At 55.5% G+C, this 13,041-nt stretch overlaps 1 protein-coding gene across 1 annotated transcript; it reads right to left on the reverse strand.

Moving 5' to 3' along the window:
- Positions 1-1,870: 1,870 nt before the first annotated feature.
- LOC137462634 (uncharacterized) lies at positions 1,871-2,988 on the reverse strand. The gene has a single exon (XM_068173200.1). The coding sequence runs from the start codon at positions 2,967-2,969 to the stop codon at positions 2,427-2,429; it is 543 nt and encodes a 180-aa protein (XP_068029301.1). The 5' UTR covers positions 2,970-2,988; the 3' UTR covers positions 1,871-2,426.
- Between the last annotated feature and the right edge of the window lie 10,053 nt (positions 2,989-13,041).

A 13,041-nucleotide genomic window follows, 5' to 3' on the forward strand; every position in this document is an offset into this window, starting at 1 on the left:
CCAAAGTCCCAGGCTGTGGGAGCAGCACCTCGGGGTGGTGCAGAGCTGTCCCCAGACCCCTCCTCATTCTTGAAGGAGCCACAGGGGCAGGAGGAAGCACCTTCAGAGCGTGCAAAGAGCATCCCAAGTGCTGTGAGGCTGGAAATTTTCTTTTTTAGCTTAAAAAAGACGAGGATGGGTGAGCCAGGGGTGCTGTTTGTGCATCAGTGTGAAGCCAAATGCAGAAATTCCTTGGAGTTAAATCTTCCTATTGAAAATTCTTTGTACTTTTCTTCTGGAGAAGGAAAGCCACACAATTTTTGAATAGTTTTTCTGTTACTTTTCTAATGGCAACTTCTGGTGTTGGGGAAGATGGGTTCCATTTCTGGTTCCACTGCTCTGACTGCAGAAAAACAAAGGTCTGAAAAGTCCTGTCCCTTTTTGTCCTGTGTAAGACACAGAAGCCCCAAGGGCTCCTACATAGGAAATTGGTTCTCAGGTTACTTACTTTTTATTCCTATAATTTAAGAATACATCACCCTTCTGACTCTTAGCTATTTATTTGCTATTTCTGGTTCTTTTGATTTTTTTTAATTCATATTTTTTTTAATCTTCATGTTTGTATCTTCCTTCTTTCCTTATCTCCTGCCTGCCCCAGAGGCTTATTACTGCTTTGGCAACATGCTAACGTGTTTAGGAATGATAAGACCCCTAATTAATAGTTTAATTAGCAGTACAAGGTCTTAATAGCTTATTAAAGGAAATACATTCAGAAAATTCTTTTCCTCTCCTCACGCTGGTACAATATAATTTACCAGCAAATGATAAAACAGTTTGAAACGTTCGGATTTTAGAGAGGGACGTGAGGCTGTGTTGGTGATTTCACGGGGGATTTTTGCACCGCTAATGCCATTATTTTGTTGTTGTTGTTTTAAAACAATTTAAGAGATTAACCAAAGCGATTGGGAGGGAGCAGGCAGTGCAGGCAGGAGCCTGAGAGAGGAATTAAGAGCAACTGCTTTCCCTGCTCGTGCTTATAAACAAGTCCTGGGGAAGGCGAACTTGCTCTTTAAGAGGCTCTGGCTGAAATGTCAGCGCTGCCTCCTCCCGCTCCTTTCCCACTAAATTACTTTAAAATCTTTCTTTTCAGCCGAGGCATCCTCGGCTCACCAACTGCAGCAGAGTCTGGCCCACCTCTGAGCCCTGTGGCTGCCCTGATTTTGGGCAGCGAGACTCGCGGCGGTGCGAAGCCCGGCGGGAGCGAGCCCGGGGAGCGCCGAGCGCGCCGCCGCCGCCCGGCTTCCCCGCGCCGCCGTGTTTTCCCTCTGACCCACACAAAGATTTCTTTCTAAATTTATCGCAGCGTTCATCGGCAGTCCCACTTAGTGCAGATTAGGAGGCTGCGCAGGCAGGGCCCGTCGGAATGAGGGCAGGCGAGCCTGGAGAGCCGCGCGGGGAGGGAGGGCGAGGGGCCCCATCCCCGCGCCCCCAATTCCCCGCTCCCCCGGACCCCCTGCTCCCCCCAGTTCCCAGCTCCACAGGATCCCTCCCGGCGGCCGGAATGCTCTCACGATGGCAGTGCCCCAGCTCCTGGCTGGCTCCAGGGAGGTTTTGCCGGTCCCCGGAGGCCCCAGCGCTGGCACCGCTGGGGAATTTCCACTGGGCTGCGGAATTCTGCGGGCGCTGCGCAGGGCGCGGAGGTGAAGCAGAGCTTGGGGAAGGTTGGAGAGGGGGTTTGTGCAGCAGCCCCGAGCAGCTGAGCATCCCTCCGCCTCCCCAGACTTCTCGTGTGTCCCCCGGGTTATACCTGCACGTCCTGCCCACCGCTGCGGTGGGTGACCGGGGCACCGGAGCCGCGGGTCTGTGCCCCGAGGAGCCCCGCGGAGGGGACAGAGGCGGGTCCTGCCGGCTGATTTGAGCTGCACACTCTGCAGAGACGAAGCCCTGCCCAGGGAGCCTGAGCCGTGTTTGGAATCACGCAGGGAAATGATGCAGTTCCAAGGATGGCATAATTGGGAGAACGCTTGACTAGCGCAATTTTCTTGTGTGCCTGTCAGCAAATCACTTAATGTGTGCTGTGCCAAGTTTCCCAGCCGTTAAATGGGGAATGATTATCCCACCACTTCCTACGAGGGAGTGAGGATAATACCCACTAATGACTGTGGAGGTCCTGGAAGGTGGTCCCGGAGATGTGCGGTGCCACACGCAGGGGCTGCAGCCCTGCAAGGAACACGCAGCACTTTAAACCCGACCGTCAGACATTTATTTCTCCTCATGCTGCTTTCTTTCTTTTTTTTTTTTTCAATCCCGAAATAGATCCGCGTCTGTTTGTGCCGGATTCTCAAAAAATGCCTTGTCATCCCCAGGGATGGGACATCCCAGCTCCGATGGGGAAGAAGAGGAAAATGCTGGGGGAAGGCGGCTCGGAGGGGTCTGGAGCGGACCCCTCACTCCTTCCCCGCTCCCCTCGGGCCTTTTCCCGGGATCTCGCTGCCTCCTGGGAATTGTAGTCGCTGCGGGGTGACCTTGGTCCCGCGGCCGCCGCCTCTGCGAGGGATCCAGGAGGGACGGGGGGGCTCCGCCGCCTCCGCCGCCTCCTCTCCGCCCCAGCTCGCTGCGGCCCCCCGGGACCGGGCCCGGGCCGGGGATGCTGCGCCAGGCGAGTACCGCGGGCGGGGAGCGGGAGGATCGGGGCCGGGCACAGCCCGAGCGCACCCCGCGCACATCCCGCGCACGTCCCGCTCTATCCCCGCGCACATGGCGCGCACATCGCGCTGGATCTCCGGGCTCATCCCGCGCACGTCGCGCTGCATCCCCGCGCACATCCCGCGCACGTCGCGCTGCATCCCCGCGCACATCCCGCGCACGTCGCGCTGGATCTCCGCGCTCGTCCCGCCGCATCCCCGTGCACATCCCCCCGTATCCCCGCCGCATCCGCGCTCACATCGCGCTGCATCCCCGCGCTCACCCCGCTGCATCCCTGCGCACATCCTGCGCACATCCCACTGCATCCCCACGCCTCCTGTGAGCATCCCCTGCCTGCGTCCCCCGTGCACATCTCCTGCTCGCCCCCTGCCTGCATCCCCCGTGCAAATCTCCTGCTCACCCCCTGCATCCCCCGTCCACATCCCCTGCTCACCCCCTGCCTGCATCCCCCGTGCACATCCCCTGCTCGTCCCCTGCATCCCCCGTGCACATCCCCTGCTCGCCCCCTGTATCCCCCGTGCACATCCCCTGCTCGCCCCCTGTATCCCCCGTGCACATCCCCTGCTCGCCCCCTGCATCCCCCGTGCACATCCCCTGCTCGTCCCCTGCATCCCCCGTGCACATCCCCTGCTCGCCCCCTGTATCCCCCGTGCACATCCCCTGCTCACCCCCTGTATCCCCCGTGCACATCCCCTGCTCACCCCCTGCATCCCCCGTGCACATCCCCTGCTCACCCCCTGCATCCCCCGTGCACATCCCCTGCTCGCCCCCTGCCTGCATCCCCCGTGCACATCCCCTGCTCACCCCCTGCATCCCCCGTGCACATCCCCTGCTCGCCCCCTGCATCCCCCGTGCACATCCCCTGCTCGCCCCCTGCCTGCATCCCCCGTGCACATCCCCTGCTCGCCCCCACGCCCCCCACTCCCATCCTTCCCCCGCTCCTCGCTGGGGCCGGGACCCCCCCGCCACAGCCCCGGGCCCGAGGGGAGGGACTCGGCACGGGCCCCCCCCTCCAGAGTGATGGGGATGATTTAAAATCATGATAACGCTGCTAATGATGATGATTACTATAACAATACCGATAGAAATAATAATAAGTAGGAATACTAGAAATAACAGTAACAATAATGATAATGATAATGACGATAATGGTGATAATGCTAATTATCATAATGCAAATAATGATAATGATAATAATATCATAATTATGTTACATTCAAATAGAAGGAATAATAATAACAAAAATAACAATGATAACAATAATAGCAACAACAAAACAACAACAACAACAACAACAACAACAATAATAATAATAATAATAATAATAATAATAAATTTAAAATATCCAAGTGGATAAAATCTTAGGCAAGTCCTTCCCAGTGGATAAGTGGGAGTGAGAGCCCCAGGCCAAATGGGAACATCAGGTGGAATTTAAGGGGTCTCTCATTCTTCCTATTTTAACCCAAGGCCACGGGGGTGGAAGGAGCTGCTTCACAGCTTCGTATTTTCTCTGCTTTTCTATTTAGGGATAATTGCTCCACACAGCATTGTAACTTCCATGCCATGGGCTGTTGTGTTCTTGCTCCTTTTTTTCCCTCCCAGAATATACGATGCAGGTTCTGCTTGTGGACTGTTTTAATAGCAAGGTGGCTGAGACAAAGTTTACTCAATAAACTTGCTTTTCCCCTTGAGCAGCTTTAGCTTAGATAAACGGGCTTTAAAGTCCCGGTCTAGCGTGGGACTAGGACTGTTTACCATTCATCATTGTTAGTTAATTGCTGTTTGCTTAAATATTTAGTTTGGATTAAGTTCTTTAATGCCCTTTTCTTAAAAAATAATAAATAAAGGTGTGTTTATCCATGTGGTAAAAGGCTTTTTAGAAAGTTTTGAAAAGACACTGCAGGGGGGAAGCTCCATAAAGTTATTTTTTTATATTTTGCTTTTTTTTTTTTATTTTTAGTTTGCTGTGTTGTTATATTTGTAATTAGCCAGGCTGAAGCAGCAAGGGCATTTCACTATTTTGTGTAGAGGCTGCAGACCGTTTTATTCTTTATTTCAAAGAGAAGAAAACGTTGAATCATGGAATGTCCTGAGCTGGAAGGGACCCATGGGACCATCAGCTCCTGCTCCTGGCTCTGCAGGGACAGCCCCAAATACAGTTTTCCGCATGGGTTAAAGCCACCAAATCCAGCTGGGGGCCTGCAGGTGGATTGTGTTCCATGGAAGAGGACAGGGGGAAGGGCAGTCTGGGGAAAGGCAGATTTGGGAAGGGCACTGAGGAGGACCCACAGCCCTGCGAGGTCTTAAGGAGCAGCAGGAGCTGCAGCAGGAGCTGTGAGGAGCTGTGAGGAGCTGGGGGCTCAGCCCCCAAGCAGCTCTTGGCTCTCAGGTACCAGGTCCTGCTCCCTGCACGGGGCAATGAGCAGCAGAAAGCGGTGGGGACAGGCTGGGGGAGGCCTGGCAGAGAGCAGCAGAGCAGTGCCTGCTGGAAAGGGCCTTTTTTGGTTCAAACTCCCGTGTTCCACAGCAGCAGTGACCCAGTCGTTACGTAAACAAGGTTTAATTTTGGAACTTTAATATTTCACGGCTTAGGTTTCCTCCGCTCGCTCTCACACAGGGCCTGGCTGACAGAAGGCTTCTCACCCCCGTTCCCAGTCACTAAAGACATGTCCTGTGCTGTGCTCGAGGTCCATTTCATGAATATTTGGTTTTGGGATAGCTCTGTGCCCCAGCACGGCTCTGTAGGCTGGGGCAGGGTCTGTAAGGGGCCCTCACGCCGGGTGGCTCCTCTGAGCTCTGCCCTGCCCAGGGAGGACAAGGAACACCAAAGGCTGCTGCTCTTTCTGTGCATCCTCACAGTGAAGGTACCACAGGTGTCTCCTGGGAGGGGACGGAAGCTCTGCCTGTCCCCTGCTGCCAAAGGCAGAGTTGGTTTCTCACCTGTGGTCCAGCCCTCCAGCCCTGACTGGTCTGTTCCGAACCAGCAGAGAATTCAGGAACAGGAAGTAAATTGCATTGAAAGTGCTTTGAAGGAAGGAGTTTCCATGGAGATGGGGACAGGGTGGGTTTGTTCCAGGTTATTAGGAGGCAGCAGGTCCTTCCCAAATGAACCTGTGTGGTCTCCATCCCACGACTTCTGCCTTTCCTTCCCCCTGAGCTGTGCTGGCTCTGGTAGTTCCCTTGCTGCCATCCCCTCCAGTCATGGAATGATGGCAGCTCCAGCTTGGAAACCTCCCTGGAGCATTCTGAGCATCCCCTCCCAATGCCAGTGGGATGGATTTCCCTGTCTTGTGTCTGTGAAAAGGATTTAGAGAAAGGTTTGGTTTGGGGGCCATCAAAGGGACCTTAAAACTCACCTCGTTCCACCCCCTGCCACGCACAGGGGCATCTTCCACTATCCCGGGTTGCTCCAAGCCTCATCCAACCTGGCCTTGGACACTTCCAGGGATTCACAGAAGTCAGTTTTTGTTCTTTGTGCTGCTGGAATACCCTTGGTACTCTGGGAAAGAAATATTTGCCTTTAAGCTGCAATGGAGCATTTCCCAGTATTTTCCTACCTGGGTCTCCCTGCCACAGCATTCCCAGCCAGCTTCCACTTCCATAGAGCACTGGGAGGGGGAATAATGGAGCCTTTGCACCCGCTAAATGTGATTTAATGGTGCATTCCTCAGCCTGGCCGCGCTGGGCTGTGAAAAGGGCAGGAACTGTGTTTGGTCCCTGCTGTGTTTACCTGGCCTCCCCAGGTGCTCCGTGACCCTGGCCCGTCACGCTGCCTGCCCAGCACAGCCCGGCACGGAACTGGAGCGTGCAAACACAGGGACGAGCCCTGCCCTGCTGGGGCTGCACAGAGCCAGCCTGCCAGGAGCTGCCCCTGCCCCACAGCGGTGTGCTGGGGGGTACTGGGCTGTGCTGGGGGGTACTGGGGGGTACTGGGGTGTGCTGGGGGGTACTGGGGGGTACTGGGGTGTGCTGGGGGGTACTGGGCTGTGCTGGGGGGTACTGGGGTGTGCTGGGATGTGCTGGGAGGGGCTGGGGTGTGCTGGGATGTGCTGGGGTGTGCTGGGATGTGCTGGGGTGTGCTGGGGGGTACTGGGGTGTGCTGGGGGGTGCTGGGATGTGCTGGGGTGTGCTGGGGGGTACTGGGGTGTGCTGGGATGGGCTGGGATGGGCTGGGGTGTGCTGGGGGGTACTGGGGTGTGCTGGGGGGTACTGGGGGGTACTGGGGTGTGCTGGGGGGTACTGGGGTGTGCTGGGGGGTGCTGAGATGTGCTGGGGTGTGCTGGGGGGTACTGGGCTGTGCTGGGATGGGCTGGGGTGTGCTGGGGGGTGCTGGGATGTGCTGGGGTGTGCTGGGGGGTACTGGGGTGTGCTGGGGGTACTGGGGTGTGCTGGGGGTACTGGGGTGTGCTGGGATGGGCTGGGGGGTACTGGGGTGTGCTGGGAGGGGCTGGGATGGGCTGGGATGGGCTGGGGGGTACTGGGGTGTACTGGGAGGGGCTGGGGTGTGCTGGGGGGTGCTGGGATGTGCTGGGGTGTGCTGGGGGGTACTGGGGTGTGCTGGGGGTACTGGGGTGTGCTGGGATGGGCTGGGGGGTACTGGGGTGTGCTGGGAGGGGCTGGGATGGGCTGGGATGGGCTGGGGGGTACTGGGGTGTACTGGGGGGTACTGGGGTGTGCTGGGATGTGCTGGGGTGTGATGGGATGGGCTGGGGGGTACTGGGATGTATTGGGGTGTGATGGGATGTACTGGGATGTACTGGGGTGTGATGGGGTGTGATGGGATGTACTGGGGTGTGCTGGGATGTGATGGGGTGTGCTGGGATGTACTGGGGTGTGCTGGGATGTGATGGGGTGTGCTGGGATGTACTGGGCTGTGATGGGATGTACTGGGGCGTGCTGGGCTGTGCTGGTGGAGGATCCCGGGGCCAGGGAGGAGCAGGGTGTTACTCCCAGGGGGTGACAGGCACCTCTGCGAGGAGAGAACTCTGGTTGCCATGGTTACAGGTGGAAAACTGGGCTATGGGTTACCTCGGGCCAGTGGCACACGGAGCACAGCATCCTGTGCCGTTTGGGGACACTTGTGGTGGTGGGAGGGGGCTGGAGGCCACCAGAACCCCCTGAGCCCCCAGACCAGAGCTGGAAACTTCCCAGAGTTCCCAGACAGGAAGGGCAGTGGGCAGCAGTGGCATGGCATGGCTGGGGGCAGAGCAGCCTCCTGTGACAACGGGCAGGAGGAGCCACTCCCAGCCCTGGCAGCTTTTGTCACTTCTGGGCGGTAGCACCCCAATTTGGGCACCCCAAATTTGGGCACTCCAAATTTTAAGGCTGCAGCCTGGGCCAGTGGAAGACATCCCTGCCCATGGAACAAGAGGAGATTTAACGTCCTTTCCAACCCAAACCATTCCATGATAATTTATTCTTATTTTCTTGGGGTTTTTTTTTTGGGGGGGGGGAGGATCAGTATTAGATGCTGGCTTAGAGGTTTAAACCCAGTCCTTGCCACTCCTCAGGTGCTGGTCCTTCCTGCAGGTTGAACGAGAATCCTCAGCACTTTTTCCCCTTTAAAGGAGTAAAATAGGCTGGGAAGGAGCTGGTTTATGTGGGGTTTTTTAAGAGGAAAATAATTGGCAGGTACATGAGCAAGGCTGAAAGTATTTTCATCTGTTTTGGTTTGTAATGTTTAATGTTTTGTTTTCTGCTTTACGAGTTATACAAAGGAATCACTCAAAACATTCTGGTAAGGGAAAAAAAAACCTGTGGTGGGACTAATGAGATTAATGAGAATTAGCTAAGCAAAAAAAAAAAATCCAAAATATCTTGAAAAATGGCCATATCCCTTTTTTCTTAGGAAAAAAAATAGAAACGTTCATTTTCTAATTGAGTTTTGTTTGCAAAATAATTCCAGGCTGGGAAGAATAATCAACTCATCCATAAAAATACTGCTTTAGGATTCATTTTCATTTTATTACTGGTAGCTTGGATTTTAGGAGTTACTGGTGGTTTTCAAATGAGTTTTGCTATAGAAGCACAAAACACCTGTCCTAAATTTGTGAGCCCTTTTTTTATGAAAGGCTATGGAGAGAACTGATCAAGAAAACACATTAAAAAAAAAAAAAATCTTGGCAGTTTGAGGCCAAAACAGCTGTGAGAGGATCCTCATCTTGCCCCCTGTTTTTCCAAGTATTTTAAAAGATAATAGCTTGGAACTCTATATTTTTAGAAGCCTCCAGAAGGCTCAGCTGAGACCCAGAGGCCACTGTGGCTCAGCGCTGTACAAGCAAATTATTTAGGCCAGTTTATCCCCGGCCAAAATAATTTACAATCCCAGTTTCCAGGCTGAGACAAGAGGCAGGGAGAAAGCTCAGGCAGCGCTGCCAGCACCAATCCCAGCAGGAACAGCAGAACTCCCCGGCCAGCGCCAGCCAAGCTGATGAATATGATAATCCCAAATATCATTTTCGGTAATAAAAAGCACTTCAGGATTTTTTTCCCCCCCATTTCGGAGCAGAATAAATCATTTGCGTGGTGGCAGCGAGGCGCTGGCTCTGGGCGTTCCCTGGCAGCCGGAGCTGCTCCGTGCGCGTCTGGCGGCTCCCGAGCGCCCGTGGGTGCCGAGCCGGGCTGGGAGCGGGGCTGCAGCTCCCGGATGAATCACATTGGGCACATTTCCCAATGCCTGCCGTGCCGGCAAAAGCAGCGGCTCCAGGCAGAACACACGGGCAGGGATGTGCCCTCCCACCCGCAGCCAGGCCCCAGGCTCGGCTCACCCTGCGGAGGTGATCCCGGGAGCAGCGGGCACAGGGTCAGGGATGCTGCTGGCCACGGGCTGCTGCTGGCCCAGCAACGCTAAACGAGCTGCTCAGCAATGCCCGACAGGGATTTTCCCTGTTTTGGTCATTTCCCAGTGGGAAAATGTTGCTTTGTTACATTACGAGGTTGGCGGAACTTTCAGTGGGAGGTTTTTGTGTACCCAGGGTGCAGCTCCAGGCAGCTGGGAGGTGACAGCAGGAGGGACAGCCAGGACTGTGGGACTGTGGGACTGCCAGAAACTCTGCTCTGGCATCAGCTGGGCTCTAGGAGACTGGCTCCGTGGGACTTCTCTTGGGGAAGCAAGCAGGGCTGTGCAGGGGAATTTCTGCCCAGCAGCCCACAGGTACCAACTGCTCTGCACTGAGCCTTTCTCATTTAATTAAAAAAAAAAAAAAAAAAAAAAAAAAAAAAAAAAAAAAAAAGCAAATCCTGGATCTGCATTTCAGTGCAAAGGGCGATTGAGCCTAAAAGTGTAAATTGAAATCTTTCCTGATCAGTTCTAACCAGAAATACTGTTGCTCCCCAGCACATCCAAACCCTTATCCCCACTCAGAGCTGCCTGCCAGCCTGGACACGATCCTGCCTCTCTCAGGGCTGTGTCCTGGCATTCACCATGACTTCGATTTTTGAATAAAACATCTCATCAGGCTCAGTCGAACACTTAAATGAAATCCATGCTGCTCCCCCTGTACCTGCAGGAGTTGTTCCTCAGGTAAATCCAAGATATTGAAGTTTGATTTCTGCCACAGAAACTAAAAGAAACCCCAGAGCATTCACTCCTGGTTTCTGATTAAACAAAACTAAGTTTTTATAGCTGAAGGGATTCCTTATCTGGCTAAATATTTAAATTGGTAATTAATATCCATCCCTTTGGTGGGAAAATAGTTGTTTTCCAGAGTTTCCCAGACAGGATGGGACAAATAAACTTACCAGAGTTTGGAAAACAGGGGCTTAAATCTGTTTATTTCCCACGAAACATTTTGCAACGCTGCTGACGAGAAGCAGTCAGCTCGGAGCGTTGTCCGGGAGGAAATCAAACCAGCCGGGATTCCTGGCACAGCCCCGCTGCGGGGTTTAACCAGAGCCTGGCACGGGAGGAGGTGCCGAGGGCTCGATCTTTAAGCGGAGAGGCCGCGGGAGCCGCAGCCCTGCCCGGCAGAGCTGGGGTCACCGGCAGAGCAGATTGGCAGCAGGGAGCGGAGCTAAGCCGCGCTGGGCAGCCAAGGCGGGCAGGCGGGGACACTGCTGCCACTGCCACCGCTGCCACTGCTGCCACTGCTGCCACCGCCACCCTCCGAGCCCCCGGGTTATCCAAGGACGGGCACCGAGTGCCCCCGACCCGCTGCGGCCACCCGGGCACCGAGCCCCTCGCCATTCGCGGCCCCTGCGCGCACGGGGAACGGGGAACCCGGGGAAAGCAGAAGTGTGGCTGTAATTGGGATTAATCTATTTTTAGCAAGCTGTCTGCTGCCCTGTCCACGCTCCAGCTGAGATGTTTAATTCTGTCCAGCTCGACTCTTTCTGCAGTGGCACCCAGCACTGATTTTTCTTTTCTTACAAACCTTGAATTTGTTTGGGTTTTGTTTTGCTTTTTTTTCCCCAAGTCATTGTTATTCCTTGTTTCGTTTTTTTTTTAAATCTTTTTTTTCCCCTACGTACAATAACTGGAAAATCCAGCACTGAAGTAATACAAAGGTTGCCGTATTAAAAAAATAAAAAGGAAAAAAAGTTATACAACGTTTACTATCATTATTATTCATTTTACTATGGAGTTTGGAAACCTCGTCATAGATCAGGAATGTGTTGTACCCTGCGCTGCACAAACAGCACAGAAGGAAAATTGCCTCTTTCAAGCTATATTGGATAAAACCACGCAGTGATACCAAAAGGATTTTTGTTAAACAGCAGCAGGACAAGCTGTTAAAGCTATCTCTGAGCACCTCACCATTTACTGACCCCGCATTTAAATACCTGCCGTGCGTATCTTTAACCTTTTATGAGGTATTTGCAAAGGGAACTTCGAGATTAGCACTTGGGAGAACACCCTGGAACACAGTTGGACCGACATCAAGAGGCTCCTCCGGCCCCGCTGCCCGGCCGGGAATGTTTGCCTTTCCCAAATCCTCCTGGCCCGTGCCGGAGCGGGACCCGCTGCCCCGGGGAGCGGAACCTGCAGCAGAGCACGGGGCAGCCAGCGCGGCCCTTTGGGGTCTTCCTCGCGATGGGAAGAGGCTCCGCAGGGAAAACCAGGCTGCCGTGCCGAAAGCTGCCCCGCAAAGCCAGCCCGGGGCCGGTTCTGCTCGGTCCGGACCCTGTTCGGTTCGCACCCTGCTCGGTTCGGACCCTGTTCGGTTCGGACCCTCTCTGTTCGGACCCTGCTCGGTTTGTACCCTGCTCGGTTTGTACCCTGCTCGGTTCGCACCCTGCTCGGTTCGCACCCTGCTCGGTCCGGACCCTGCTCGGTTCGGACCCTGCTCGGTTCGCACCCTGCTCGGTTCGGACCCTCTCTGTTCGGACCCTGCTCGGTTCGCACCCTGCTCAGTCCGGACCCTCTCTGTTCGCACCCTGCTCGGTTCGGACCCTGCTCGGTTCGCACCCTGCTCGGTTCGGACCCTGCTCGGTTCGGACCCTGCTCAGTCCGGACCCTGCTCGGTTCGGACCCTGCTCGGTTCGGACCCTGCTCAGTCCGGACCCTGCTCGGTTCGGACCCTGCTCGGTTCGGACCCTGCTCAGTCCGGACCCTCTCTGTTCGGACCCTGCTCGGTCCGGACCCTGCTCGGTTCACACCCTGCTCGGTTCGGACCCAGCTCGGTCCGGACCCTGCTCGGTTCACACCCTGCTCGGTTCGGACCCAGCTCGGTCCGGACCCTGCTCGGTTCGGACCCTGCTCGGTTCACACCCTGCTCGGTCCGGACCCTGCTCGGTTCGGACCCAGCTCGGTCCGGACCCTGCTCGGTTCGGACCCTGCTCGGTTCACACCCTGCTCGGTTCGGACCCTGCTCGGTCCGGACCATGCTCGGTCCGGACCCTGCCCACCGCAGCTGTGCCCCCCGGGCCGGGGTGACTCACTCGGGAGCTGCGGGTGCTGAGCTGGAGCGCGGCTATTTCCGTGCTCCCCCTGCAATCCCTGCTCCTCCGGCTGCGCTGTCAGGCACCTCAGCACCCCCGCCGCCTCTATTCTTAGCAGCTAATAGCTGAAATAATTCCTTTTGTCTCCTCGCTGCTGGCTCCTTGCATCGGGAGCGCAGCGAAAGCTGCCCCCACAGCCGCTCCCAGCGCTGCGAGGGCGGCCGGGGGTCCCGGGGGTGGGAGCGGTGTCCCTGTGCCAGGCGGGAATTCTGCTGTGGGCTGAGGATCCCAAATACCGACCCCGACTCCAACCCAGGCCATTAGGCGGTGCTTTGAAGTGGCTGGGATGTTAATGCGGTGCCACCGCCTTGAAAAGGATCCCGGCTCTTCCAGCTGGGTTTCTTAGACTTCACCGGGAAAATTCCAGGTTTTCAGAGGGAGGGCCAGGTTTTCACCTGCGGGCTCCCATTTCAGTGC

The sequence above is a fragment of the Anomalospiza imberbis genome, chromosome 26 (assembly GCF_031753505.1).
Source record: "Anomalospiza imberbis isolate Cuckoo-Finch-1a 21T00152 chromosome 26, ASM3175350v1, whole genome shotgun sequence".
Taxonomy (NCBI): Eukaryota; Metazoa; Chordata; class Aves; order Passeriformes; family Viduidae; genus Anomalospiza; species Anomalospiza imberbis.